At 42.2% G+C, this 25,152-nt stretch overlaps 4 protein-coding genes and 1 long non-coding RNA gene across 11 annotated transcripts in view; 3 read left to right on the forward strand and 2 right to left on the reverse strand.

Moving 5' to 3' along the window:
* LOC309718875 overlaps positions 1-25,152 on the reverse strand; it is a 236,129-nt gene that overhangs the window by 105,439 nt on the left and 105,538 nt on the right. For 3 of the 5 annotated variants that reach the window (XR_014280094.1, XR_014280095.1, XR_014280096.1), the window contains exon 3: positions 2,053-2,222. This is a non-coding gene — a long non-coding RNA (uncharacterized lncRNA). The remainder of the gene's footprint in view (positions 1-2,052; positions 2,223-25,152) is intronic. The other 2 variants (XR_014280097.1, XR_014280098.1) reach the window with 2 other exon arrangements.
* The window catches only part of LOC309718865 (ribosomal biogenesis protein LAS1L-like), a 76,853-nt gene that overhangs the window by 24,928 nt on the left and 26,773 nt on the right, over positions 1-25,152 (forward strand). The gene's annotated exons all lie outside the window — the stretch shown is intronic.
* On the forward strand, positions 8,562-12,770 carry LOC309719114 (ribosomal biogenesis protein LAS1L-like). The gene has a single exon (XM_082554973.1). It carries the CDS (start codon positions 8,753-8,755, stop codon positions 10,208-10,210), a length of 1,458 nt encoding a protein of 485 aa, XP_082411099.1. The 5' UTR covers positions 8,562-8,752; the 3' UTR covers positions 10,211-12,770.
* Positions 12,804-18,891, forward strand: LOC309719115 (uncharacterized protein). 3 transcript variants are annotated; one of them, XM_082554975.1, is made up of 7 exons: positions 12,808-13,161; positions 14,876-14,994; positions 15,077-15,265; positions 15,864-16,016; positions 17,456-17,614; positions 18,059-18,154; positions 18,233-18,891. In XM_082554975.1, the coding sequence occupies exons 4-7, from the start codon at positions 15,894-15,896 to the stop codon at positions 18,551-18,553; spliced, it is 699 nt and encodes a 232-aa protein (XP_082411101.1). In that variant the 5' UTR covers positions 12,808-13,161; positions 14,876-14,994; positions 15,077-15,265; positions 15,864-15,893; the 3' UTR covers positions 18,554-18,891. The 3 variants fall into 3 exon arrangements, with proteins under 3 accessions (XP_082411100.1, XP_082411101.1, XP_082411102.1); XM_082554974.1 differs by having other exon boundaries at positions 12,804-13,161; positions 15,077-16,016; XM_082554976.1 differs by lacking the exon at positions 12,808-13,161 and adding an exon at positions 13,170-13,883 and having other exon boundaries at positions 15,077-16,016.
* Positions 19,597-23,694, reverse strand: LOC309718284 (ribosomal biogenesis protein LAS1L-like). Its single transcript, XM_082553363.1, has one exon. The coding sequence runs from the start codon at positions 23,500-23,502 to the stop codon at positions 22,045-22,047; it is 1,458 nt and encodes a 485-aa protein (XP_082409489.1). The 5' UTR covers positions 23,503-23,694; the 3' UTR covers positions 19,597-22,044.

The raw sequence follows: 25,152 nt of genomic DNA on the forward strand, positions 1-25,152 counted from the left end.
CTTAGCAGGTGTGTATACAGAAATACACCAGGTCATTATTTAAGCAAAGCGAAGCCAAACTGCTCCTGTGTGACAGATGAAGTCCACCTTTAAACAGCATTTAGATGCTGCTAATGAAACTCGATTAGTGGCAGCACTGGTCTGTGGGCTGGGGACACTGGTGCCACCAGTACAGCGCGCACTTTTCACAGCGCCACCATGTGGACCAAACTGTATTCTGGGTCAAACCTGATGTTTTATCATTTACACTGAACAAAAATATAAACGCAACACTTTTGCTTTTGCTCCTGTTTTCCATGAGCTGAACTCAGAGATATGAAACATTTTCTACAAACACAAAAGACCCGACACTCGCAAGCAATGTTCCCTCTAAGCTGCGCGCGTACACAATTGCGCACTGCTGGCACGGTCTCTGCACAGAAAATCTGCGTTGCGCGCACAAAAAAAAAAAAAAAATTCACCTGAATTGAAATTAAAATGAAAACTTTAACAATCCTGTTTTGCAGTGTTAGTCAGTGACTGGCTGCTCCCGTATAGGATTAGAACGAGGCCACCTTATCCCGTAGTCCAGCCAATCACGCGATTCACATTCGTATATACGCAGCTAATCAACGTCGCTGTCAGGCTCTGACGCGTCCTTATGCGCCGACACCGGTGTTTTAGCAAAGCGGCTGATGTGGAGTGAAGCCACGTTAATGACAACGTGTACAACCATTGGAGATGTGAGCAGGACCGACGGAACAACTGACGGGAAAAGTGTGGACTTTATACCAGTTTTTAAATTGTGTTGATCGGCCGCGTACAACCAGAGTTATGATAAAAATATCTGCAATGTTTGGTTTTCTTCCTGAATACTGTCGTTGTTTATATTTACTGCAGGAAGAAACGGTGAAAACGCCGTTTTATAAGGAAAACGCTCGAAAGCCTGTGAGCAAAAACAACACCCCACCACCCTTTCCTATTGGTGGAAAAATGTACCATGTGGACCAATCAAAAATTATATGGCAAGGGTTAGAAACGGGAGGAAGTTTTAGGAGTGACGGCGGTGCTTGGAGATGTGAGAGATTTGCGACGTTTAGCGCAAATCTTATGTAGTGAGTGTGTAGCGTAGTCAGCAGTTTTGTTGTGTGTGTCAGAACAATGAGGCGACTGCTGAATGTTACAGGTGTTACAGCAGTGATACATCTGCTGTTGTCCTGCAGGTATCAGGCTGTTGTTCTCCTTCATCTCATAGTGGACACAAATTATTTTTTGGAGTGGCACAAATAATTTGTGTGGCATCAGATTTGATGCAGAACAGCTGATTGTTCTGTAAATAGTTTGAAATGTTTAATTAAAAAACGCCTTGGCTACATTTTTAGGTAAACAGCTGCAAAAAACTTTGTTTGCATAACTCGGTTACTTTTTTGAAGAAGTAACTATATAATTAATTGCCCAACATTGGTCATTATATCCTGTATTTTGCAGACAGAGTTACAGACTCTCTCCCAGACCACAGACTCATAATACAAGTCAGAGCTTTATTAAAAAAAAAAGAAAGAAAGAAAGTTGTGTTTTCAAAATTAGAGTTATTTTTACTTCCAATAGTGTTAACATACTGCACAGGTCAGGAACAAGATTTTTTGTTACATTTTCATTGTAAGTGGGCTGAAGCAGTTAATTAAAAGTAGTCTAACATGCCACACCTGTGAGGTGTGGCATGTCAAGGTGCTGATTAGACAGCATGAATATTGCACAGGTGTGTCTGAGACTGCCCACAATAAAAGGCCACTCTGAAATATGCCGTACATGTGTAGCACAATGACACACATGTCGCAAAACCAGTCAGGATCCGGTTCAGCTCATGGAAACAAAAGTGTTGTGTTTATATTTGTGTTCAGTGTAACAAATACTGAGACGTCTAATAATGTTGTGTGTTGTTCATCTGAGGACGCTGCAGAGAACCAGATTATTTTTATTATCCTGTTTGTCTGTTATGTGAACCTTTAGAGGATGTACCTTATAAAGACTGAGTGTGTTTATCGCACTATGTTAAATGTAACTGTGAGCGACACGAGGCTTACTGCTCATGGTTACCTCATCAGTGGTGAAGTCAGCCAGCTTGATGCAAGAAAGAGGAAGAACAAAAGGATGAAAGAGCAACACACAGATGAAAAACAAAAACAGACTTTCTAACCGACAGAGCTGAAATCTGAACATGTCACCAGCTGCAGGAGGCAACGCTCTGAACCACGTCGTTCCTCCTCCAGATGGAGCTTTTACTGCCTATAGTCTCTTGACATACAATGGTTGGATTGTCCTATGATACTGTATCAGCTGAGCCTCAAATTCTTATGATCTCGAGCTTCAGTCTCAGTGAATCCTTAGTTGGCTCAGATGCATCATCTGGTGTTTGAGTGTAACAAGGTGGTTGTAACACAAAAGGTGTGTATGTGTTTGTGTAAACAGGTGAGTGTGGTTTGTAGTGTCCAACTAAAGCAGCGTGTCTAACCAACCACATCTCCAGGGCTGAATCAGGTGACCACGAGCCATCGCTCCACAGCTGCTGAGGGAGCTACAACCCTCATTCAGCCTTTCATAGACATACGGCAATGAACTGTATGAACAATAAACTTTATTCATACACACAAATCCCTTTAGGGTTGTGTCAGCGAGGGCAAACGTGCCACATCAAATACATGGAGCTACAAGCTGTGGTGACCCACTGTCAGTAAGGGAGCTTTATTACACACACACAGCATCAAATCATAACAACAGTTACCTCAAGCTACTTCTATGTTATAAGGCAAAGACCCTGCAGTTACACAGGGAAACATTAGGTGACCGTCTGTGAGCGACAGTGGGAACCAAAGCCTCTAACAAACATCCATCGATAGATGAGGGGCAGACGGGCTGAATGCAGAGAGGTCTACTAACACATGTTGAGTGAAGAAGAAACACCCAGTGCATTATGGGGAACTTAGACCTATAACTTAGACCTGTGTGCGCCTTAGCATATGCTACTTCCGGCGCATAGCGCTTAGTTTCCGGTGTGATATTCGCTCCTTGTTCACGGTCGGGTTTTTCAACCAAATGGACGAATCAAGTGGCAATTTACATTTTTCGAGATGTCGAATGTATCTGTAGATGATGTTGATCGACTTGTCGATATTTCCCCCCCGCGCCTCAGAGCAAACGAGAGAAAGGATTCAGATTTTATACTTCTCAGTATCTGTAAACAGCGCTCCCTCGTTTATCGCGGGAGTTACGTTCTAAAAATAACCTGCGATTGGTGAAATCTGAAGTAGCCAACTTTATTTTTCACAGTTATTATCAATGTTTTAAGGCTGTAAAACCCGTCACTACACACTTTATACACTCAGACCGACATGAACATTTTCACACGTTTCTCTCCTGTTTAAGCTCTCAAAGCTCAAACCTTCGTAGACAAATAAGTCCAGTATTACAGAAACCAAAGATCAAACCGTGTTTTCAGGTCCAGCACATGAGAACAGAGCAGCTGAGAGATAATTCAACATCAATGAATCATTAATGAATCAATGAATCAGCGATTCTGTACTGCACAGGAGAGACGGCACGGAGGAGATCAACAATAGTCTGAAGCCAATCAGGACGCAGAACACAAAGCGCTGTGCGCAAAAAAAAAAAAAAAGCATGCAAACTTGCACAAAAAAAATGTGCGAAACAGCGAGGCCGCGTTATAGCGACAGACCAGACCAGCTGCACAACACAGACACTTCAAACCTGAGGACAAATCTAAGAGAACAGAAAAAGGAAAGGAAACTTAGCTTAGAACCATGCAGCGCTACAGGAGACGGCAGCACTGCAGAGGTGAGGACCGGCACCTGTTTGAAAGAGACAAATGCACACAAACACACACAACAACGAACGAGAAACAAACACAGAGAGAGGAAAAAGTGGTTATACAGAACTTGAGGACATTACCTACATGTAAATATCTAAATAATTATAAGTTTGTTGTGTTTTCTTTAACAATGTCAGAAGGAGAGAGGCACTGAGGCACCGTCTTCCGCCCCCCGATGCTCCTGCTGCGCCTCCTCCTTCTGACAGGAACTGCCTACAGAACAAGCATGAATGATGCCTGAGTGGACACACACAACTCACAAGTTCCTGGCTCTGTCAGCTCCTCTGCAGAGGGTTTCCCTAAGAAGGTGGACCTAGCAGGGTCACCGGGAGACGGGGAGCTGTGCCTCACGGCCCTCACTTCGTCGGAGAAACCCTCATGCAGAGTTCAGAAACTTGTGTGTTGAGTATGTCGCTGTGAGCCTCCACCATTTAACTAGTGGGTGCAGCCTGAACTGTCTAGAGACAGACCAGACCAGCTGCACAACACAGACACTTCCAACCTGAGGACAAATCTAAGAGAACAGAAAAAGGAAAGGAAACTTAGCTTAGAACCATGCAGCGCTACAGGAGACGGCAGCACTGCAGAGGTGAGGACCGGCACCTGTTTGAAAGAGACAAATGCACACAAAATAAGTGTTTGTTGTAGAATGTGCAGCATGAAAGTAGCATGCATGTTTTGCATAGAACTGTTTTATGCATCTGCATTTCACAAAGAATGACAAATTGGTATACGGGACAACAAATAAAATCTAATGTATAGAAAAAAGATAATAGGATATGCCCATGACAATAAGAATGATAAAGGACTTCACAAAGTCAATTTATTGCTAAAGTGTGATCTTAGAAAATTGCTATTGTGCACCACACTAAACAGAACAAATTCTGTCAAAACTTACTTTTGCAAGATCCCACAAATGTTTTGCAAGATCTTGAGAGTTTTTTTCTTTGCATTTATCATGCTTCCATCAATACCTGTAAAGCTGTACAGAGTACTGCAGCTGGTTGTTAATGAATGCAACAAAGACCACCAGATCAAAGTACACCTAGCCACGAGTGTTTCCCCTTCCACTGAGCACTATCTTCATCTCGCAAAATACATGTTCAAATTTTTTTTCTTCAATGTGCCTTGCGAGGCTCCATAACATACCTATCAATCTGTGAGCATTTCTCAGAGGCTGCAGCAACTGCAGCTTTTGAGGAAGTTGCAACAGCACATTTGTGAATTCTCACGCGTAGCCCTACAGGAACACCCACAGTTACAAATACCATAGCGACCAACATCAGTGCTACTACTGCCCACAGTTCATGTAAAGGAAACATAACGGTGTCATACAATAAACTACAGAATCAGCATTGTTGTCTGTGAAGGTTCTCAGTCATTCAGGTCATCGTAGTCAAAGGAGCTTGTAAAGAAAAGCGTCTGGACTTCTTTAAGTTGCTTGAAGACGTTTCACCTCTCATCCGAGAAGCTTCTTCACTTCATCAGCATTGTTGCACAACCGTGTATTCAATCTTGTTACCCTTCTTTAAAGTCCACCACCTGTGCTGCAAGTGAAGTTGAGGGCAACTGTGGCTCAGGGAGTTGGGAAGCACATCTGTAACCGGAAGGTTGCCGGTTCGATCCCTGGGCTCTCTGTCCTGGTCGTTGTGTCCTTGGGCAAGACACTTTACCCTACCGCCTACTGGTGATGGCGCGATATGGCAGCCTCGCTTCTGTCAGTCTGCCCCAGGGCAGCTGTGGCTACAACCGTAGTTGCCTTCACCAGTGACTGAATAGTGGCATTGTAAAGCGCTTTGGGTGCCTTGAAAAGCGCTATATAAATCCAGTCCATTATTAACACATTGGAAGTTGTGGCACTTCTCATTATTTGACGTGCACAGCCGCTCTGTGTGAGGGTCAAACATTTGTTTATTCAACACCTGTGAAGGTATCAGAAATCGGCTACTGAGAAAAAATGCATAGATAGCAAGAGAAGCAAATTAAAGCACTGCACGTGCTTTACGTGCTATGACATGCTGCACGTCATAAAACCCAGTTTCTTGATTAACATTTTTAAGAGTTAAGTTGTAATACTTTTGTGCATTATTAAAACAAATCCTAAAATTCTGTATCACTGTGCTGTTACGAGAAGGTAGCTTGAATGTAGGTATCTGGCCCTGTGTAAATCTTGAGCATGAGTGATGTTGTGGGACAGTGCACCAACTACACAGGTACAGTGGCGTGTCTAGAAAATTTTTGTTGGGGGGGCCAGGTAGGGGCACAGATTTGGAGAAGGGTGGCAGATTTAATTGGCAGATAATGTTTTTTAAAAAAAATTCTACCAACCCTTAACCATAATTCAATAATCCTATAAACCTAATAACCAAATGCACTTTTAACTCTTATTAGAATGAGATTTTAACCACTACGGTGCAAAGTTTTTAGATACTGCGTTGATAAAGTACAAGAGATACAATCAGTGCTTTGTCAGTGTTTACTCAGCATTCAAGGACAGCAATATTTGCATAGTATTTTTACTGACATATACTGCACATATGTTTTGGGCAAAAACATTTTTGAATATTAAAATACGAACATTTGTAGCAAACAATTGACAAATTAGCCATTCCAATGCAAAACTTTCTCTGCCTGTTAAAAAAAGAAGATAATCTTCTCACAAACTGGTGTTTGATTTTGAAACAGGAAAAAAGTGGAGAAACAACTGAAAAGACTAATATTTGAATAAAACCTGAAAGCAAGTAAATACTTTCTATGCTGCCTTATGGTAAACTTTGGTAATATTGATAAAGAACAACACTGGCTGATGATGAAATACATTCAGCTGGCATGGTGACACTGCCAGTATAACCTGCAGGGCTGGACTGGGACAGAAAATCGGGCATTTTGACTACAGACCGACCCACCAGGTATTAAAGCCATAAAGCCTTTGAATGAAAACAAACCCTGTTGTGACAGTGATGTACAGTCTTTTTGGTATATGTATGATTTCTATACATTTTACGCCAGATAAAAACTTTGGTTGTAAGATTTAGATAATTATTTAATAAAAGCTAGATATTTTAAATGAGAATAGGAAAGAAAAGTATTTCTTTGTGCCCCCTTTCCCTGTTAATGCCCTACCTGGCCCCCTGGCAAAACTTTGCTAGACCCGCCCCTGCACAGTTACCAGCTGTCAGCTACATAAAAAAGGATCCTGGTGGGTGGTCTTCACGTTTCCCTCTCACCAGATATCCAAACCGACATCATGACCAGCAGCTTTACAGCTGTGGCTCCAGCAAACATCAGCTGATACTAGAAATTAATATTAAATAAATTCTAACAACAGCCGATCAAGCTTAAACGTGCTGCTGTTGTTTAGCGCGACATCTGCTGGTTTCGTCTTTCTGGCGCAAAGTGGGCGATAAACAAACAAGAGAGAAAAGCCGATCAGCTGATCATCGATCAGTTTCATGATTGAAGTAGCAACAGGAGAGGGAGGATGAGAGAAGAGGCAGCTGTGCAGCGTAAAGACAGAATAAATCCAGCTTTGTGTCTTTTTCCATTCTAGCTGAAGTTCGGGACAAACTGCGTCTCTTCTCAGCTCAATACGAAACGTGTAATATTTTCTCTGATTGAGGGACCATTCCATTTTTTTAAGGAGCCGTTGGCAACTCTACTAACTAACCTTATGAATAAAATAAAGTTCACTATCAGTAACATCATAGCAACCGAACAGCTGTATAAAAACTCCAAGCTGGCTAGAACGCAGTATGAGTTATTGCAACTGACAGTAAAAAGTCAGCACAACGAAAATAAACTCCACCTAAACTTAGTTCATATCTGACCCAGATAGACTGCAGGTCATAACTTCTTACCTGAAGTTCAGTTCACCTGACACTCGGACTGGCGGCTGCCTCGGGGCTCTCCTCCTGCCTCCCCTTCCCTCATCCACCTGCTGCCTCTGTGGAAGCCCCGCCATAGCCACCACCAAACAACGGAGTTATTTCTACACATCGACCTGCATCTGGCCAATCCACCACCTCTCATTGTTCATGCCGTTACAAAAAAAATAAAAAATAAGTCAAATAAGCCCGATGGCCAGTCCAGCTATGTTAACCTGCAACCAAATCTGCAGCTCCATACAGCAATGTTACGACTTAGATTACATCTTATAACTCATAACTCTTATGTTAGCTCCCCTCTGTAGCATACTGTCTGAAATATTCCACGGCTGCAATAATTCTTTAAGTGTTATTTTTTCCTTGGTATTCTAATTTCGCCGAAGTTTACTAAACTCAACAAACTTAATATTACTTACCGGGACATTTATTCTGTCCTCATTTTCTTTCACCGAAAAACTGTTTCCTGCAGTGACGTCTTTCGTGCTTGGCTCTCCTACCTTTGCTAACGTGATGCACATAGCGCAGAAGCCGATGCTGCATTCACTTACACTCGGATATCTGAGCGTCACCGTGAAAACATAATCGGACATTTGATATTTGATTGAATTTTATTGTTTTGCCTTTGGGGTGGCACCTGGGGTGGCCAGTCTGGTTGGGGGGGTGGCCTGTGCCCCCCCAGGCCACCCCGCTGGACACGCCATTGACCATAGCCAAAGAAAGCTCGTTTATGACCAGCATCATGTAAATAAGCGCTCTGTAGAACCATCGCTCCATCCTCCAATCCAGCAGGTGGCGTCAGCGTGCCCGCAGGGTGAACGTCAGCCACAAACGAAGCCGAAGAAAACGTTAGCGTCATTTCCTGGTTGCTGTGCGACAAGCAACTGTAAAACTCGAAGCTCTGAACGCGGTCCTCTGTCATATAAATCTGCGAGTGGTCTCTGCGTGAGGCGAGCGGCTTTTCCCGGTGAGTGAGAGATTGAGCGTGAGGTCCGGAGCGCGCACAATGAATAAAAAGGGCTCTGAGAAAACACGCCATGTGGTAGCCTGGCTTAACAAAGCGGAGTGGGATCAGGTTCGGGACTACCTTTACTCGATGGACTCCTCTCTGCAGAGGTTTGCGTTAGAGAGGATATCGGCTTGGAGGGCCAGGTGCGCTGATAGTTTTCCCGTGGCCGTGGACTGCACAGCAGACCTCGTGCGCTGCCAGGTGCGGGACCGGTCCGGACAGCTTACCGGAGATGACTTGACCCTGATGTACGGGACGGCCCTGGTAAGATTTGTTAATCTTATCACGGATCGCCAGCAGGGGAGAAAGGCCCAGCCGCTGAGGCAACTGGCTGGAAACTTGAACATCCCCGAGTGGGTGGTGGATCTGAGGCACGAAATCATGCGTGGGACTCTTCCTTCTTTGAAATGGTGCCGAAAGGGATGTAAGGTGGCCCTGGAGTGGCTCCAGCAGGAGTTTTGGTCCAGACAGCTGGGAGGAGGCCCCGATGAGCAGCTCGTTGCCAGGCAGAAAGAAGTGGATGCCTGCAGAAACGCTCGGGAGCTGCTGATCTCTTTTCAGAAGGACCAGTACCAAGCTTTTGATGATGGGTCTCCTGAAGACAAGGGGAAGAGCTTGTGGCAGGCCCCCTTAGCAGACATGAGTTCGTTGCTGGGTGAGATCAAGCAGTTTGCACTGGGGTCCAGGGAGCTGTTGATTGATGTGCTGCTGGAAGACGGTTTTCTTGTTCCTACCATGGAGCAGCTGGAAGCATTAGGCTGTGCAACATCTGACAGTGCCAGTCCCACTGAGCCCAGAGTCCCACAAACCTTCCTGCGCTTTTGGCTGCCCCTGCTAAAGATGCTTAACTCTTCGTCTTTCATTCACCTCTTCCTGGAGAAGCTCTTTGTGGAACTGAAGCTGCTCAGCAAAGAGCCCAACGGTCACAGGTGTTTCTATATTTCTGCATGGATTTCAGAAGTCTTCCTCTGCAACAACAACAAATTTGAATATCATTTTGAGACAAGGTTGCAGAAGAAAGCCAGAATGAAGGACAGGATTTTCATCGACCGCATCAAGCTGAGGTGGCAGCAGCTTCTCTCTGCATGTCTGGATGCCCCCTGCATCAGCACACCTCACCTGATCCAGCTAGTCCTGGATGACATGGAGCATCCCCCCCCTCAGGAAACCAGAGAGAAGCTGTTCCAGCTCTGCTCCATCTACACACAGACAGAGCGCTCAGAGGCCAGCACACCTCTGCAGCAGCAGCAGCCCATATATACTGTGAGTATGCTGCTGGACCAGATGCAACACTCCTCACCGATGGACTCGGAGAGAAGTGAGGACCGCAAATGGGCAGACGTGCAGGCTGAAAGAGCACTTGCCCTCAGACACGTAGCAGCATCCCCGGGGCCTCGGCTCCAGCCCGGCCAGCTGAGGGCCTCCTCTGGAGCAACAGCGAGCTCAACAAACTGAAATGTGGACTGAAGCTTTTTTAAGTTACTTGTGTTATTTTTGTTACTTGTGTTATTTTTTGTTTTATGTTAAATGGTAAATGTTTTATGTTAAGCACAAGATTGTTGTTGTTGTTGTCATTCCAGCCTCCGCTGACTCTTGTTGTGCTAGAAGCAGTTTTGAAGCAAAAATACAATATTCAGAAGACAAAATGTTGTGGAATTTTAACCATGAGCACAGTGCAGGTTCAGCAGTTGTGATTGTTTCTGTCCAGTCGAGCTCGTTAACTAAACATGTTGGCAGAAGCAGAAATAAAACTTTCAGAAGACAAAATGTTCTGATTTAAAGAAGGACCAAAGGAAGGAAAGCATAGGTTTTGATTAAGTCTGATAAACTAGAATTATAAGGTATTGTTACATTAAAAGGAGCAAAATGAAATAAAAAGGCTATATCAAAAACAGGTTATAACATAGGAAATGTGAGGTTTTAAAATGAAGTTAGTGTCAGCGTTTTAAGAGAGTGGTAAAATGATGAGTAACGTTGAAGAATATATATAAATACAAGTCTATAAGTCAAGAACATAATTAGGATAAGGCTTTTGATTAAAGAGTCCCAACTATGATAAGTTAGGGAGATGCAGGAAAAGGTGTTTTGTTTCCTTTGCAGAAGATCTCGGCGACCACAGGGGGTGAGGATCCTGGAGGCCCGAGGCCGGATGGACCACAAGAGAGGGTCAGAGCGAGGACACAATGTATTGCGACCTCTGGTGTACCAGAGGTCGAGAGAGGGAGTGTGGAGCAGGGAAATTATTTTACTGCTATTGTTAAATAATCGTCATCGTCACCATTGCATTAATAATATAATCTGCAGCATTGATATTGCATTCAGAGGTTTAAACAGTGTGTGTCTTTCAGAAAGACTAAGTTGCAGAAAGTTTGCATTAATGAAAGCAGAGTCTAAGTTATTCTGAGGAGCAGGTTAGACGAGGCTATTTGATGAGCCTCTGGTCTGGTGGAAGGTCAGAAGTGCAACGGGTGAGATGAGAGAGCATTTGAGGACGACATATACACACACACACTTAGTTAGAGAGAATCATTTATAGGTGAGAGGTTAGTTATGTTTACTCGCAACTGTGAAAGAGGAACAGTTTCTTGTTGTCTCGGCAAGAAAGAGGAAATACCTGGTGTGAATACGTATGAATGGACGGTGACTGGACGGACGAACTGAACTAAGGTTGGACCAACTGGACACTGAGGTAAAGACTGGACTAAGGCTAAGCACATGACTGATGACTGTTCTGTTTTAAGTTCATTTTCATGACATAGATTGGATCATGAGTGGGGAAAACTGAGCATTTTTAGTTTTGTACATTATTTTGACACATGAAATGTGTCAAAATAAAGGGGGGATTTAAGGTTTAAGTTGAAATGGGTTTAGGATCATTTTAGGACTTTTGGGGTGTTTGATGATTTAGATATGGTAAAACTGAGGCAGACATTGTTATTTTCATGTTTAAGTTGAAGGATTAAAATGAACTGAATCCTGGTTAGAAGATAAACTCTTTACACACATAAAGAGCATTTAGATTAGGGCTGAACGATATATCGCATTTGCGATAATATCACGACATGATCAAGTGCAATTTTCTAACCGCAAAGGCTGCGATTATACTGCGATTATATTATACAATTCATGGGCTGCATCCTCCTGAGGCCGCATTTGTAGACCGATTACGTCACAGCGACGCGCCGAAGGCTGTCCAAATTACTACCATATCCCAGAATTCATAGCGCGGCCCAGCCAAACTCCAGTTTCCAGCAATGGCGGCCGCTACTAAGTTTTAAAATTACTCATACTAATCTTTCTGGGTCACAAAATAAACTTTTAACATATTTTCAGGCGAGAAAGTAGTTGTGTAAACATCAAATATCTGCTCGGTTTATCAAGATATCCCATATTTGCAAAAGTGCTTCGACGTTTTCAGAGGCGTCTGCTACCCACCAGCTCGACAGCTAGCCGGGAGCTCGAGGGTTACTGATGCGGCCGAGAACGGCACAACTCCCGGCACATCATTTTCAGATCACCGCGGAGTTTCGCTGCTCGGGTTAAACGTAATATATAAGTCACTTAGACAACCTAAAAATGTTATTGTTGGGCTTTTTTCAGTGTTTTGTTTGTTCGTGAGTAAATCGGTTTGGCTGAGATTAAAGTTATTAGATTAGATAAAATAAAACTTTATTAATCCCCCGGGTGGGTTCCTCCTTGGTTTTCACACAGCTGACTAAACGTCAAACAGAAAACTTATTAAACAGAAGTATGAGACAGTCGAGAATTTACACCAGTGTCTGGTTATATTTTAGATAGCAAGAAGCAGACGGCCGAGTTTATTAAACTCCACCGAGACAGCGGTGACGCTAATCAGAAGGCTAGACCGTCCAATTTCACGCCTTTAAATTTTAAAGGCGTGTTTGTGTGTGTGTTTATACAATTGCTATTATGTTTGCACTTTATGTGTAATGTTACTGACTGCAGAGATCAGTAAGATGTGTGTATTTTTTATTTATTAGTTTTATTTATTTAATATTATTTTTTAATTGAATGACTGTCTCACTGTAAAAAATCAAACGTGCAGTTGTTGAGCTTACAGTCATTTCTTTCACAATTCAACAATAAAAGTTCAGTTGGCCCATAAACTCAAATACATTAAGGGTTTCAACTAATCATTTAACGTTTTGGAGCAAAAGTTGGTCTCAGATGAAATTTATTGCTGGCAAAATGAATGAATTCAAGTTTTACATGAGTTGAAGCTGTTGGCGCCTTTCTGTGCCTGAGTACGCATGCGCATCTCATATTTTTGGATGCTACGGGGTCTACTTTGCGCTTTTGCAAGGACTGAAAGCCACCTGCCCGTCTGCCTTAATGAGAACGTGAGGCTAGGAGCTGGATAGATCGTTCATCTCAAGTTTCTAAAGGCAAGTAATGTTTCTTTTATTATATCAGACAGTATATGTTTGAACAGTCTCAATTTGTCTGTTAGAAATATCACAACTGAAGTTCTTCGTATTTTTCCGAAACTTAGCATAGCATTACTTTCTTGGCTAAGAAGCCTTGTGGCTTATGGGTATGTGTTTACTATATCATTTAAGATTCCATGTCACAAACCAATGAAAATCCGACAAACTTCGCTACTAAAGAGGCGCGCTCATATCTGACAAGCCTCCGCGACACCCCCTATGCGTATTTCATGAAGTGCAGTCTGTGGCCGCCATACCACCGAACGAAACAAAATAGGCTGGCTCACTCATGACCAACGGCAGCAACCCCCCGCCGCTATTTAAATAAAATAAAATAAAATAAAGTTCGGGGGCGCCTGCTGCCATGTTGTTTAATTTGTTCGAATCACATCTAGCCAATAAAATGTGTGCTTTAGTTTCTGTGTGAACGGGGTGGTGGAGTCCTCATGGCCAGCGAGCTCCACTAAATGAAATATGAGATGTGACAATATAGTTTATATCGATATAGTCTACATTATCATTATACTCGTGGAGCCGCAAGTTTGCCTCTCTTTCGTCCACTTTTGTCTCTACGCTGTGTTACTCCGCCTCTCTCCTTCACTGAACACAACTCCCCCTCCCCCATCGCTTCACCTGCAGGCAACGACAAGATGGACACGGCAGCTATCAAAGAGGAGCTGGTCGGTAAAAAGAAAACATTTGAAGATGACTATTTTAGTGCTGTCAGCGTAAAGTTAATGCCATAACTGCATTAACGGGGCAAATCTCCGTTAACTAGTTACCGCGGATCACCCCGTGCGTGGGGCTGGGTGGCGTTAGTGAGCTAACCGGGCTAACGCGTTGACGCACGGCCTAAAATCCTTTCATCTCAAAAATCGACAGTCTGCCTTATGTATGAATTCTGGTTGTGCTTACTGACCTCGAACCAATTTTATGTGGTACACAGCTTAAAAAAATATGTCAAAAAATGTTTTGGTACGACTTTGGTAAGCTATGAAGCTGCACTGCTTGATGGATTGTTGGAGCATTACGGCTACCGAGGAGCCTCGCAGAGTGATACGTACTCTGCTTCAACGTAATATTACCATATTATGTGTGTAAGGACCATAAATGGCACCTGTAAGAGACACGGTTACAAAGAGAATTTCAAACTCCAGGCTGTCAGTTGCGCAGTAGAACTTGGAAACAGAGCAGCTGCAAAATCTGTCTTTGTTATTATGCTCAGCATCTTTTATTTTACATTTTGACTGCACAATTGTGAGCTTTTTGTTATGCACAAAACAACATTGTTTTGGTTTATTTATGGAGCACCATTAATAAATGCACTGATAATTTAAACAGATGCTTCAGGAGTTTTATCCCACTCATACTCTCAATCCAATGTTTGTCATTCTAAGTTGTAAAACCAATCACACAAAATTATCCTTGGCTTACATAATACATCCCAGTATACTGTTGGTGCATTCCATGTAGAATACAATTTGTTAATAATAAATTAAATAAATTAAACATTTGATGTAATGTATGTTTTGTAAATTATTTGTTTTACTGTGTTTCACATGGCATTTTACAAGGCAGAATCAGCTCACTTTAGTGAGCCAAAAAAATTCTTAAGTAATGTCAGGAAGCTGGTATTTTATTTTAAAACTAATTGCTATTTTTATTTATTTAGAGAATTAAAAGCCAACTCCAGACCACTGCTTGTCCTGATTTATGAGGGACTGATGAGGAGTTGGTAAGGAGAGGAATCAGAACAGGAGTGCCTGCCCCCCGCCCCAAACACATTATCAGGTAATGTAACTTTGGTAATTTGAGATTAATTCAGGTTTCTTTTGAATTGTTGACACTGTCCTCTCCTCTCTTCTCATTATAGCTTTTGTATGCAGTGCCAGTTCTGCTCTTTTGTCTGTTCAAGCCAAGAAGTACTCTTAAGACATCACCAGCTACGACATAGAAGAGGATTTCATTTGCCCTGTGTTTACAGTGACTGCGTCTGTTCGTTCAGGACACGAGGGGCATTGAAGTCTCACCTCAGCAGATCACACAACAGGGCTAAGAAAAGGCAGGAGATCTCAACATTTTTTTGTGATTTTTGTGAATTTAAGGAAAACTGCTCACAGCATACATTTATTTCACATATTTTAAGGCACTTAAAAAAAATCAGACTGTATCCTGTCCTTTCCAAAAATGTGACTATGCTACCAACAATTTAACAACCTTTACGTCACACACAAGCAGAAAGCACAAAAACTCAAAAGATATAAAAAACTGTATTAGACTGATTTCTCATGCAAATGCATGTCCTAGTGAAAGTAGCTCCCCTGATAAATCCTTAAATACCTCTCAGGAGCCAGAGACATTACCAAGTGGTTCAGGTGTAGCATCAAGTGATAAAGAGGACAATGAGTTTGTAGATTACCAATGTCTTGAACATAAAATAGCTAGACTTTTTCTATGCATGCAAACATTGTTACATGTTTCTAAAAGTGCTTTGCAGAGAATTATTGAGGAAATTAGTGACATTTTAAAATTTTCTCAGGTTCATTCATTTCAAAGAATCAAACAGGTGCTTGCTTAACAGAACATTGAGGCAGATGATGATGTAATTAAAAATATAAATGATGCACTTTTCAAAACCAACCCATTAATTATCTCAACAGAACCAAAAGGTGAAGAAGAGGGATAAGAACATGGCACTCATCACCCAAAAGATGGACATCACATTCTCTCTCAGGAGGAAAGAAGTTGTGGAGATGCAGCCCTTGGTCAAGGAAATGCAGCTCAGATGGCCAGCTCTCTTCTTGAAAGAACAGGTAAGATAATCTCTTAAATATTTAAAGGAAAACTTCCGTTTTTTTCTTCTTCCCTTTTTCCCCAGTGTGGTCTTATTTCTAAAATTGAAAACGTTCATTTATTCACCCAGAAAAATTTCAAGGCATTTGGAGTTGTTAGAAAGAAATTTTAATCCCAATGTTACGAGTCAGTCGTTTTGCAAGAGAGAGCTGAGCCACGGTTATGGGGAAAGGATTCACTGAGACAACTAAGAAATGCCTGAATTAAGCCAAAAACCACTCTGGAGGGATTTTAATCTAAGGAAATAACATTAAAATGTGTTTAAAAGCTCCAAAAAGTTGATTTTACATGATATAGGACCTTTACAATTCCTTCTGAACAACTCCAAATGCCTCGAAACTTGTCTGGGTGAGTAAATGAACGTGAGCTCCATTTCTTGTGCCCTTGAGAAGCATCTGTTTGTATCACTCCAATATCTTGTAGAAAAGGTTGAAGGCTACCGTTGAGCTAACAATGCAGAACAATAAAATATAAAAAAATACTTGGCTCTAAAAATATGAACTCTATTGAAGTGAAATCTATTTACTTGTCAACTTGCTGTGTATAATAACGGATTGCTTTTATTTCGCTCTTCTCTGGGCACCCAAAGCGCTTTATAATTCCACTACTCACTCACTCACTCTCACATTCACACATCGGTGCAGGGAAACCACAGTTGTAGCCACAGCTGCCCTGGGGTAGACTGACAGAAGTGACGCTGCCATATCGCGCCACTGGCCCCTCTGGCCAACACCAGTAAGCGGTGGGGTAAAGGGTCTTTCCCAAGGACACAACGACCAGGACAGAGAGAGCTGGGGATAGAACCAGCATCCTTCCGGTTACAGATGAGCTTCCCAACCCCCTGAACCACGGTCGCCGCAATGACTTGTCTTCACTGGGCATCTAGAATCTTTTGGTGCTGACCCTTAGCGGGCAACAGCCATGAAACTCACAGAACAGGATTGAGAAAGTCACTTACGTGTTATGAAAGTATACAAATTTGACCACAGGATGTTATTCTTACTTCATTTCTACATAACTATAAAATTAATGGAATTTTTTCAATGAATTTAAAATACAATTTATTGATTTATTTCTTTTCTGCAATACATCCTGTAACAATTGAAACCATTATTTTGTCTTATCAACATTTGATTAGGTATTCTATAGACTTACTGTAAAATCTGCCGATCAGATTTTTCTTGTTTTTTGTTTTTTTTTTAATACGTCAGTTATAATTTGTACCACCACTACCACTAAAAGAAAAAAAAAAATCCAATCAAGGCCTGACCAATGGATCAACCGAGACTAACTAAATGTTTTGAAATTAAGCTCTTTTAACCAAATTTGAAAACAATGTGATTTTTATATAATGTACCTTTAAAAGTTTTCTTCTATATTTTTTTTTGTTGCTTTGTAGATTTGTGCGGAATTCTCACGCATTACCACCAAGGATCTCATGGGGACCTTCATGACTGCCCTCGACACTTACTCACTTCGGCTGATTAAGCTGTATCGAATTAGAAAAGCTGCTTTCCGCAATGACATGGATTCCCTGTTGCAGAAGTTTGATGAACAGGTAATATATAAAAATGTATTTGTGTCTGGTTTATGAGGAACCTGAAGTTCCCACTGTAACGAAAGATACTTTATTAAATATTTACTAAATTGATGTAAAAATTGTTAGTTTTCAAAAAGTGTGTCCTGAATGGGATTACAAGCTAACAAGCAGCGCTGTTTGGCAGATTGCAGGTAATGACAGACAGTTCAACTCTCATCCCACTCATGGCACTTTTTGTTATAAATGTTGTAATAAGTGTGCTACATTTGTTGCACATCAAAATTACTTAAAAAATAAATAAATAAAAAAAACTGACAAAAACATGACCAATTATCTGTAATAACTCATTTCAACATCTTATTTCTTAAGGCTGTATTTTGAGCAACAACACTTAATGTGTTTTAAAAACAAAATGGTAGGTTTATAAATGAGACTGAGTCTTATTTGATTTCCTTGTTTTAGGTCTCAAACATAGTCCAGCATCGACGAACCATCAGTTTGGAAGGGTTACCGATATTTGTTCGCGACGACGAGACCAAACTCTTCTTAACATGTCTGGTGAGTATGCAAATCTACTCAATCTTCAGTTTTGGTTTTCAGAGACTTATATGTACTGTTGTTTTTTATTTTGCATAGGATACAGATCCAGTTGAGAGGGCAACCCGAGGTGTTACGGTGGGCATCCTCACTGTTCTGGAGGACTACGTGGGACCCAACTCGCAGTCCACAGTGGTCAACACTGCCATTGTTTTGGAAGAGGACATTATTCTTGATGATCTGCCAGACCTTCCCACTGCCTTTGCCTACTTGTTTGGCCTACTTTATGGGCTCAACATGGAGTTTCCCAAAGAACTCAAGTACACATTTGAAGCTGTGCAACACATTTTTATGGAGTTGACATCTACCTGTTCCCAGAGGATAAGAAGCTTCAAAACCAAGCTCTTAACCAAAGTCTAACCTATTTGACAACATGTTCAACTCAAATGCAACTTGTGTAAAACAGAATGGCAATTTGTTTTGATTTACTGTTTTTGGGTTTCGTGGCAAGTTGCTCTGAAAAAAGTTAATTTCTGTCTTTAAGAAAACGGTAAGGTGCAGAAAGTTCTGAATCAATGTCTTCTGTTCTAACTTTACTTAATGTAGCTTGCATGGCTGATTGCAGATTTCATGTATAACATGTTATTATAAAATGTTGAAAGGTTTTATTCTAACTTGAGCTGTTTTAAAAAATTTTATAATCTGGTTTTAGGTACATTTGTATTAGTTTTATAACAAATGTGGCGCGATACTGAACTTCACAGGAAATTGGTGTTGATACCATTACTATTAAAAGACAAGTGGTGGAAAATTTGTTTGAAAGTTGTTAGCTGTATGGAAACCAGGAAGTTGTTCACATCCTGCCATCTGATGTTTTGAATCTGTTTGTTAGTGACTATCTATTAGGGCTGAACGATTATGGAAAATAATCTAATTGCGATTTTTTTGCCCCAATATTGCGATGCGATATGCGATTATTTTTTCAAGGTCTTTGTCTTCTGTATTATTAAACAAAGACAAGCAATACATCATATAGTATGGCCAATACTATATTACATTAATTTTAAACTGTTCTTTCCTGGAAGACAGACCTCTGTTATGATGACATGAGGTGATGCATGAATTGATGACTGACATTTTTAACTTCTTCAATCACAACAGTATATTTGAACATACACAATAGTTTATTTTTAGCTTACAAACATCTGAGCATAAAGTGCTGACAAGGAACCCTGGTGTAAACATTAAAATGAAAGTCAGTACAATGTGCAGATTGCAGAAATATACATAAAAAAAATCAGTGGCTTTACCACACTGTTTTTCGACATCTGTGAACTACAGTCATTCAATTAAAAAATAATATTAAATAAATAAAACTAATAAATAAAAAATACACACATCTTACTGATCTCTGCAGTCAGTAACATTACACATAATAGCAATTGTATAAACACACACACACAAACACGCCTTTAAAATTTAAAGGCGTGAAATTGGACGGTCTAGCCTTCTGATTAGCGTCACCGCTGTCTCGGTGGAGTTTAATAAACTCGGCCGTCTGCTTCTTGCTATCTAAAATATAACCAGACACTGGTGTAAATTCTCGACTGTCTCATACTTCTGTTTAATAAGTTTTCTGTTTGACGTTTAGTCAGCTGTGTGAAAACCAAGGAGGAACCCACCCGGGGGATTAATAAAGTTTTATTTTATCTAATCTAATAACTTTAATCTCAGCCAAACCGATTTACTCACGAACAAACAAAACACTGAAAAAAGCCCAACAATAACATTTTTAGGTTGTCTAAGTGACTTATATATTACGTTTAACCCGAGCAGCGAAACTCCGCGGTGATCTGAAAATGATGTGCCGGGAGTTGTGCCGTTCTCGGCCGCATCAGTAACCCTCGAGCTCCCGGCTAGCTGTCGAGCTGGTGGGTAGCAGACGCCTCTGAAAACGTCGAAGCACTTTTGCAAATATGGGATATCTTGATAAACCGAGCAGATATTTGATGTTTACACAACTACTTTCTCGCCTGAAAATATGTTAAAAGTTTATTTTGTGACCCAGAAAGATTAGTATGAGTAATTTTAAAACTTAGTAGCGGCCGCCATTGCTGGAAACTGGAGTTTGGCTGGGCCGCGCTATGAATTCTGGGATATGGTAGTAATTTGGACAGCCTTCGGCGCGTCGCTGTGACGTAATCGGTCTACAAATGCGGCCTCAGGAGGATGCAGCCCATGAATTGTATAATATAATCGCAGTATAATCGCAGCCTTTGCGGTTAGAAAATTGCACTTGATCATGTCGCGATATTATCGCAAATGCGATATATCGTTCAGCCCTAATCTAAATGCTCTTTATGTGTGTAAAGAGTTTATCTTCTAACCAGGATTCAGTTCATTTTAATCCTTCAACTTAAACATGAAAATAACAATGTCTGCCTCAGTTTTACCATATCTAAATCATCAAACACCCCAAAAGTCCTAAAATGATCCTAAACCCATTTCAACTTAAACCTTAAATCCCCCCTTTATTTTGACACATTTCATGTGTCAAAATAATGTACAAAACTAAAAATGCTCAGTTTTCCCCACTCATGATCCAATCTATGTCATGAAAATGAACTTAAAACAGAACAGTCATCAGTCATGTGCTTAGCCTTAGTCCAGTCTTTACCTCAGTGTCCAGTTGGTCCAACCTTAGTTCAGTTCGTCCGTCCAGTCACCGTCCATTCATACGTATTCACACCAGGTATTTCCTCTTTCTTGCCGAGACAACAAGAAACTGTTCCTCTTTCACAGTTGCGAGTAAACATAACTAACCTCTCACCTATAAATGATTCTCTCTAACTAAGTGTGTGTGTATATATGTCGTCCTCAAATGCTCTCTCATCTCACCCGTTGCACTTCTGACCTTCCACCAGACCAGAGGCTCATCAAATAGCCTCGTCTAACCTGCTCCTCAGAATAACTTAGACTCTGCTTTCATTAATGCAAACTTTCTGCAACTTAGTCTTTCTGAAAGACACACACTGTTTAAACCTCTGAATGCAATATCAATGCTGCAGATTATATTATTAATGCAATGGTGACGATGACGATTATTTAACAATAGCAGTAAAATAATTTCCCTGCTCCACACTCCCTCTCTCGACCTCTGGTACACCAGAGGTCGCAATACATTGTGTCCTCGCTCTGACCCTCTCTTGTGGTCCATCCGGCCTCGGGCCTCCAGGATCCTCACCCCCTGTGGTCGCCGAGATCTTCTGCAAAGGAAACAAAACACCTTTTCCTGCATCTCCCTAACTTATCATAGTTGGGACTCTTTAATCAAAAGCCTTATCCTAATTATGTTCTTGACTTATAGACTTGTATTTATATATATTCTTCAACGTTACTCATCATTTTACCACTCTCTTAAAACGCTGACACTAACTTCATTTTAAAACCTCACATTTCCTATGTTATAACCTGTTTTTGATATAGCCTTTTTATTTCATTTTGCTCCTTTTAATGTAACAATACCTTATAATTCTAGTTTATCAGACTTAATCAAAACCTATGCTTTCCTTCCTTTGGTCCTTCTTTAAATCAGAACATTTTGTCTTCTGAAAGTTTTATTTCTGCTTCTGCCAACATGTTTAGTTAACGAGCTCGACTGGACAGAAACAATCACAACTGCTGAACCTGCACTGTGCTCATGGTTAAAATTCCACAACATTTTGTCTTCTGAATATTGTATTTTTGCTTCAAAACTGCTTCTAGCACAACAAGAGTCAGCGGAGGCTGGAATGACAACAACAACAACAATCTTGTGCTTAACATAAAACATTTACCATTTAACATAAAACAAAAAATAACACAAGTAACAAAAATAACACAAGTAACTTAAAAAAGCTTCAGTCCACATTTCAGTTTGTTGAGCTCGCTGTTGCTCCAGAGGAGGCCCTCAGCTGGCCGGGCTGGAGCCGAGGCCCCGGGGATGCTGCTACGTGTCTGAGGGCAAGTGCTCTTTCAGCCTGCACGTCTGCCCATTTGCGGTCCTCACTTCTCTCCGAGTCCATCGGTGAGGAGTGTTGCATCTGGTCCAGCAGCATACTCACAGTATATATGGGCTGCTGCTGCTGCAGAGGTGTGCTGGCCTCTGAGCGCTCTGTCTGTGTGTAGATGGAGCAGAGCTGGAACAGCTTCTCTCTGGTTTCCTGAGGGGGGGGATGCTCCATGTCATCCAGGACTAGCTGGATCAGGTGAGGTGTGCTGATGCAGGGGGCATCCAGACATGCAGAGAGAAGCTGCTGCCACCTCAGCTTGATGCGGTCGATGAAAATCCTGTCCTTCATTCTGGCTTTCTTCTGCAACCTTGTCTCAAAATGATATTCAAATTTGTTGTTGTTGCAGAGGAAGACTTCTGAAATCCATGCAGAAATATAGAAACACCTGTGACCGTTGGGCTCTTTGCTGAGCAGCTTCAGTTCCACAAAGAGCTTCTCCAGGAAGAGGTGAATGAAAGACGAAGAGTTAAGCATCTTTAGCAGGGGCAGCCAAAAGCGCAGGAAGGTTTGTGGGACTCTGGGCTCAGTGGGACTGGCACTGTCAGATGTTGCACAGCCTAATGCTTCCAGCTGCTCCATGGTAGGAACAAGAAAACCGTCTTCCAGCAGCACATCAATCAACAGCTCCCTGGACCCCAGTGCAAACTGCTTGATCTCACCCAGCAACGAACTCATGTCTGCTAAGGGGGCCTGCCACAAGCTCTTCCCCTTGTCTTCAGGAGACCCATCATCAAAAGCTTGGTACTGGTCCTTCTGAAAAGAGATCAGCAGCTCCCGAGCGTTTCTGCAGGCATCCACTTCTTTCTGCCTGGCAACGAGCTGCTCATCGGGGCCTCCTCCCAGCTGTCTGGACCAAAACTCCTGCTGGAGCCACTCCAGGGCCACCTTACATCCCTTTCGGCACCATTTCAAAGAAGGAAGAGTCCCACGCATGATTTCGTGCCTCAGATCCACCACCCACTCGGGGATGTTCAAGTTTCCAGCCAGTTGCCTCAGCGGCTGGGCCTTTCTCCCCTGCTGGCGATCCGTGATAAGATTAACAAATCTTACCAGGGCCGTCCCGTACATCAGGGTCAAGTCATCTCCGGTAAGCTGTCCGGACCGGTCCCGCACCTGGCAGCGCACGAGGTCTGCTGTGCAGTCCACGGCCACGGGAAAACTATCAGCGCACCTGGCCCTCCAAGCCGATATCCTCTCTAACGCAAACCTCTGCAGAGAGGAGTCCATCGAGTAAAGGTAGTCCCGAACCTGATCCCACTCCGCTTTGTTAAGCCAGGCTACCACATGGCGTGTTTTCTCAGAGCCCTTTTTATTCATTGTGCGCGCTCCGGACCTCACGCTCAATCTCTCACTCACCGGGAAAAGCCGCTCGCCTCACGCAGAGACCACTCGCAGATTTATATGACAGAGGACCGCGTTCAGAGCTTCGAGTTTTACAGTTGCTTGTCGCACAGCAACCAGGAAATGACGCTAACGTTTTCTTCGGCTTCGTTTGTGGCTGACGTTCACCCTGCGGGCACGCTGACGCCACCTGCTGGATTGGAGGATGGAGCGATGGTTCTACAGAGCGCTTATTTACATGATGCTGGTCATAAACGAGCTTTCTTTGGCTATGGTCAATGGCGTGTCCAGCGGGGTGGCCTGGGGGGGCACAGGCCACCCCCCCAACCAGACTGGCCAACCCAGGTGCCACCCCAAAGGCAAAACAATAAAATTCAATCAAATATCAAATGTCCGATTATGTTTTCACGGTGACGCTCAGATATCCGAGTGTAAGTGAATGCAGCATCGGCTTCTGCGCTATGTGCATCACGTTAGCAAAGGTAGGAGAGCCAAGCACGAAAGACGTCACTGCAGGAAACAATTTTTCGGTGAAAGAAAATGAGGACAGAATAAATGTCCCGGTAAGTAATATTAAGTTTGTTGAGTTTAGTAAACTTCAGCGAAATTAGAATACCAAGGAAAAAATAACACTTAAAGAATTATTGCAGCCGTGGAATATTTCAGACAGTATGCTACAGAGGGGAGCTAACATAAGAGTTATGAGTTATAAGATGTAATCTAAGTCGTAACATTGCTGTATGGAGCTGCAGATTTGGTTGCAGGTTAACATAGCTGGACTGGCCATCGGGCTTATTTGACTTATTTTTTATTTTTTTTGTAACGGCATGAACAATGAGAGGTGGTGGATTGGCCAGATGCAGGTCGATGTGTAGAAATAACTCCGTTGTTTGGTGGTGGCTATGGCGGGGCTTCCACAGAGGCAGCAGGTGGATGAGGGAAGGGGAGGCAGGAGGAGAGCCCCGAGGCAGCCGCCAGTCCGAGTGTCAGGTGAACTGAACTTCAGGTAAGAAGTTATGACCTGCAGTCTATCTGGGTCAGATATGAACTAAGTTTAGGTGGAGTTTATTTTCGTTGTGCTGACTTTTTACTGTCAGTTGCAATAACTCATACTGCGTTCTAGCCAGCTTGGAGTTTTTATACAGCTGTTCGGTTGCTATGATGTTACTGATAGTGAACTTTATTTTATTCATAAGGTTAGTTAGTAGAGTTGCCAACGGCTCCTTAAAAAAATGGAATGGTCCCTCAATCAGAGAAAATATTACACGTTTCGTATTGAGCTGAGAAGAGACGCAGTTTGTCCCGAACTTCAGCTAGAATGGAAAAAGACACAAAGCTGGATTTATTCTGTCTTTACGCTGCACAGCTGCCTCTTCTCTCATCCTCCCTCTCCTGTTGCTACTTCAATCATGAAACTGATCGATGATCAGCTGATCGGCTTTTCTCTCTTGTTTGTTTATCGCCCACTTTGCGCCAGAAAGACGAAACCAGCAGATGTCGCGCTAAACAACAGCAGCACGTTTAAGCTTGATCGGCTGTTGTTAGAATTTATTTAATATTAATTTCTAGTATCAGCTGATGTTTGCTGGAGCCACAGCTGTAAAGCTGCTGGTCATGATGTCGGTT

This window comes from Aulonocara stuartgranti (genome assembly GCF_965226115.1).
Source record: "Aulonocara stuartgranti genome assembly, chromosome: 12".
Lineage (NCBI taxonomy): Eukaryota > Metazoa > Chordata > Actinopteri > Cichliformes > Cichlidae > Aulonocara > Aulonocara stuartgranti.

Bases quoted from the DNA above. Each gene is read 5' to 3' on its own strand.
- LOC309718284 (XM_082553363.1), bottom strand. From the start codon at position 23,502: ATGAATAAAAAGGGCTCTGAGAAAACACGCCATGTGGTAGCCTGGCTT.
- LOC309719115 (XM_082554974.1), top strand. From the start codon at position 15,894: ATGGCACTCATCACCCAAAAGATGGACATCACATTCTCTCTCAGGAGG. The intron at 16,017-17,455 runs GTAAGATAATCT...GTTGCTTTGTAG, and splicing joins CTCTCTTCTTGAAAGAACAG to ATTTGTGCGGAATTCTCACG. The intron at 18,155-18,232 runs GTGAGTATGCAA...TATTTTGCATAG, and splicing joins AACTCTTCTTAACATGTCTG to GATACAGATCCAGTTGAGAG.
- LOC309719114 (XM_082554973.1), top strand. From the start codon at position 8,753: ATGAATAAAAAGGGCTCTGAGAAAACACGCCATGTGGTAGCCTGGCTT.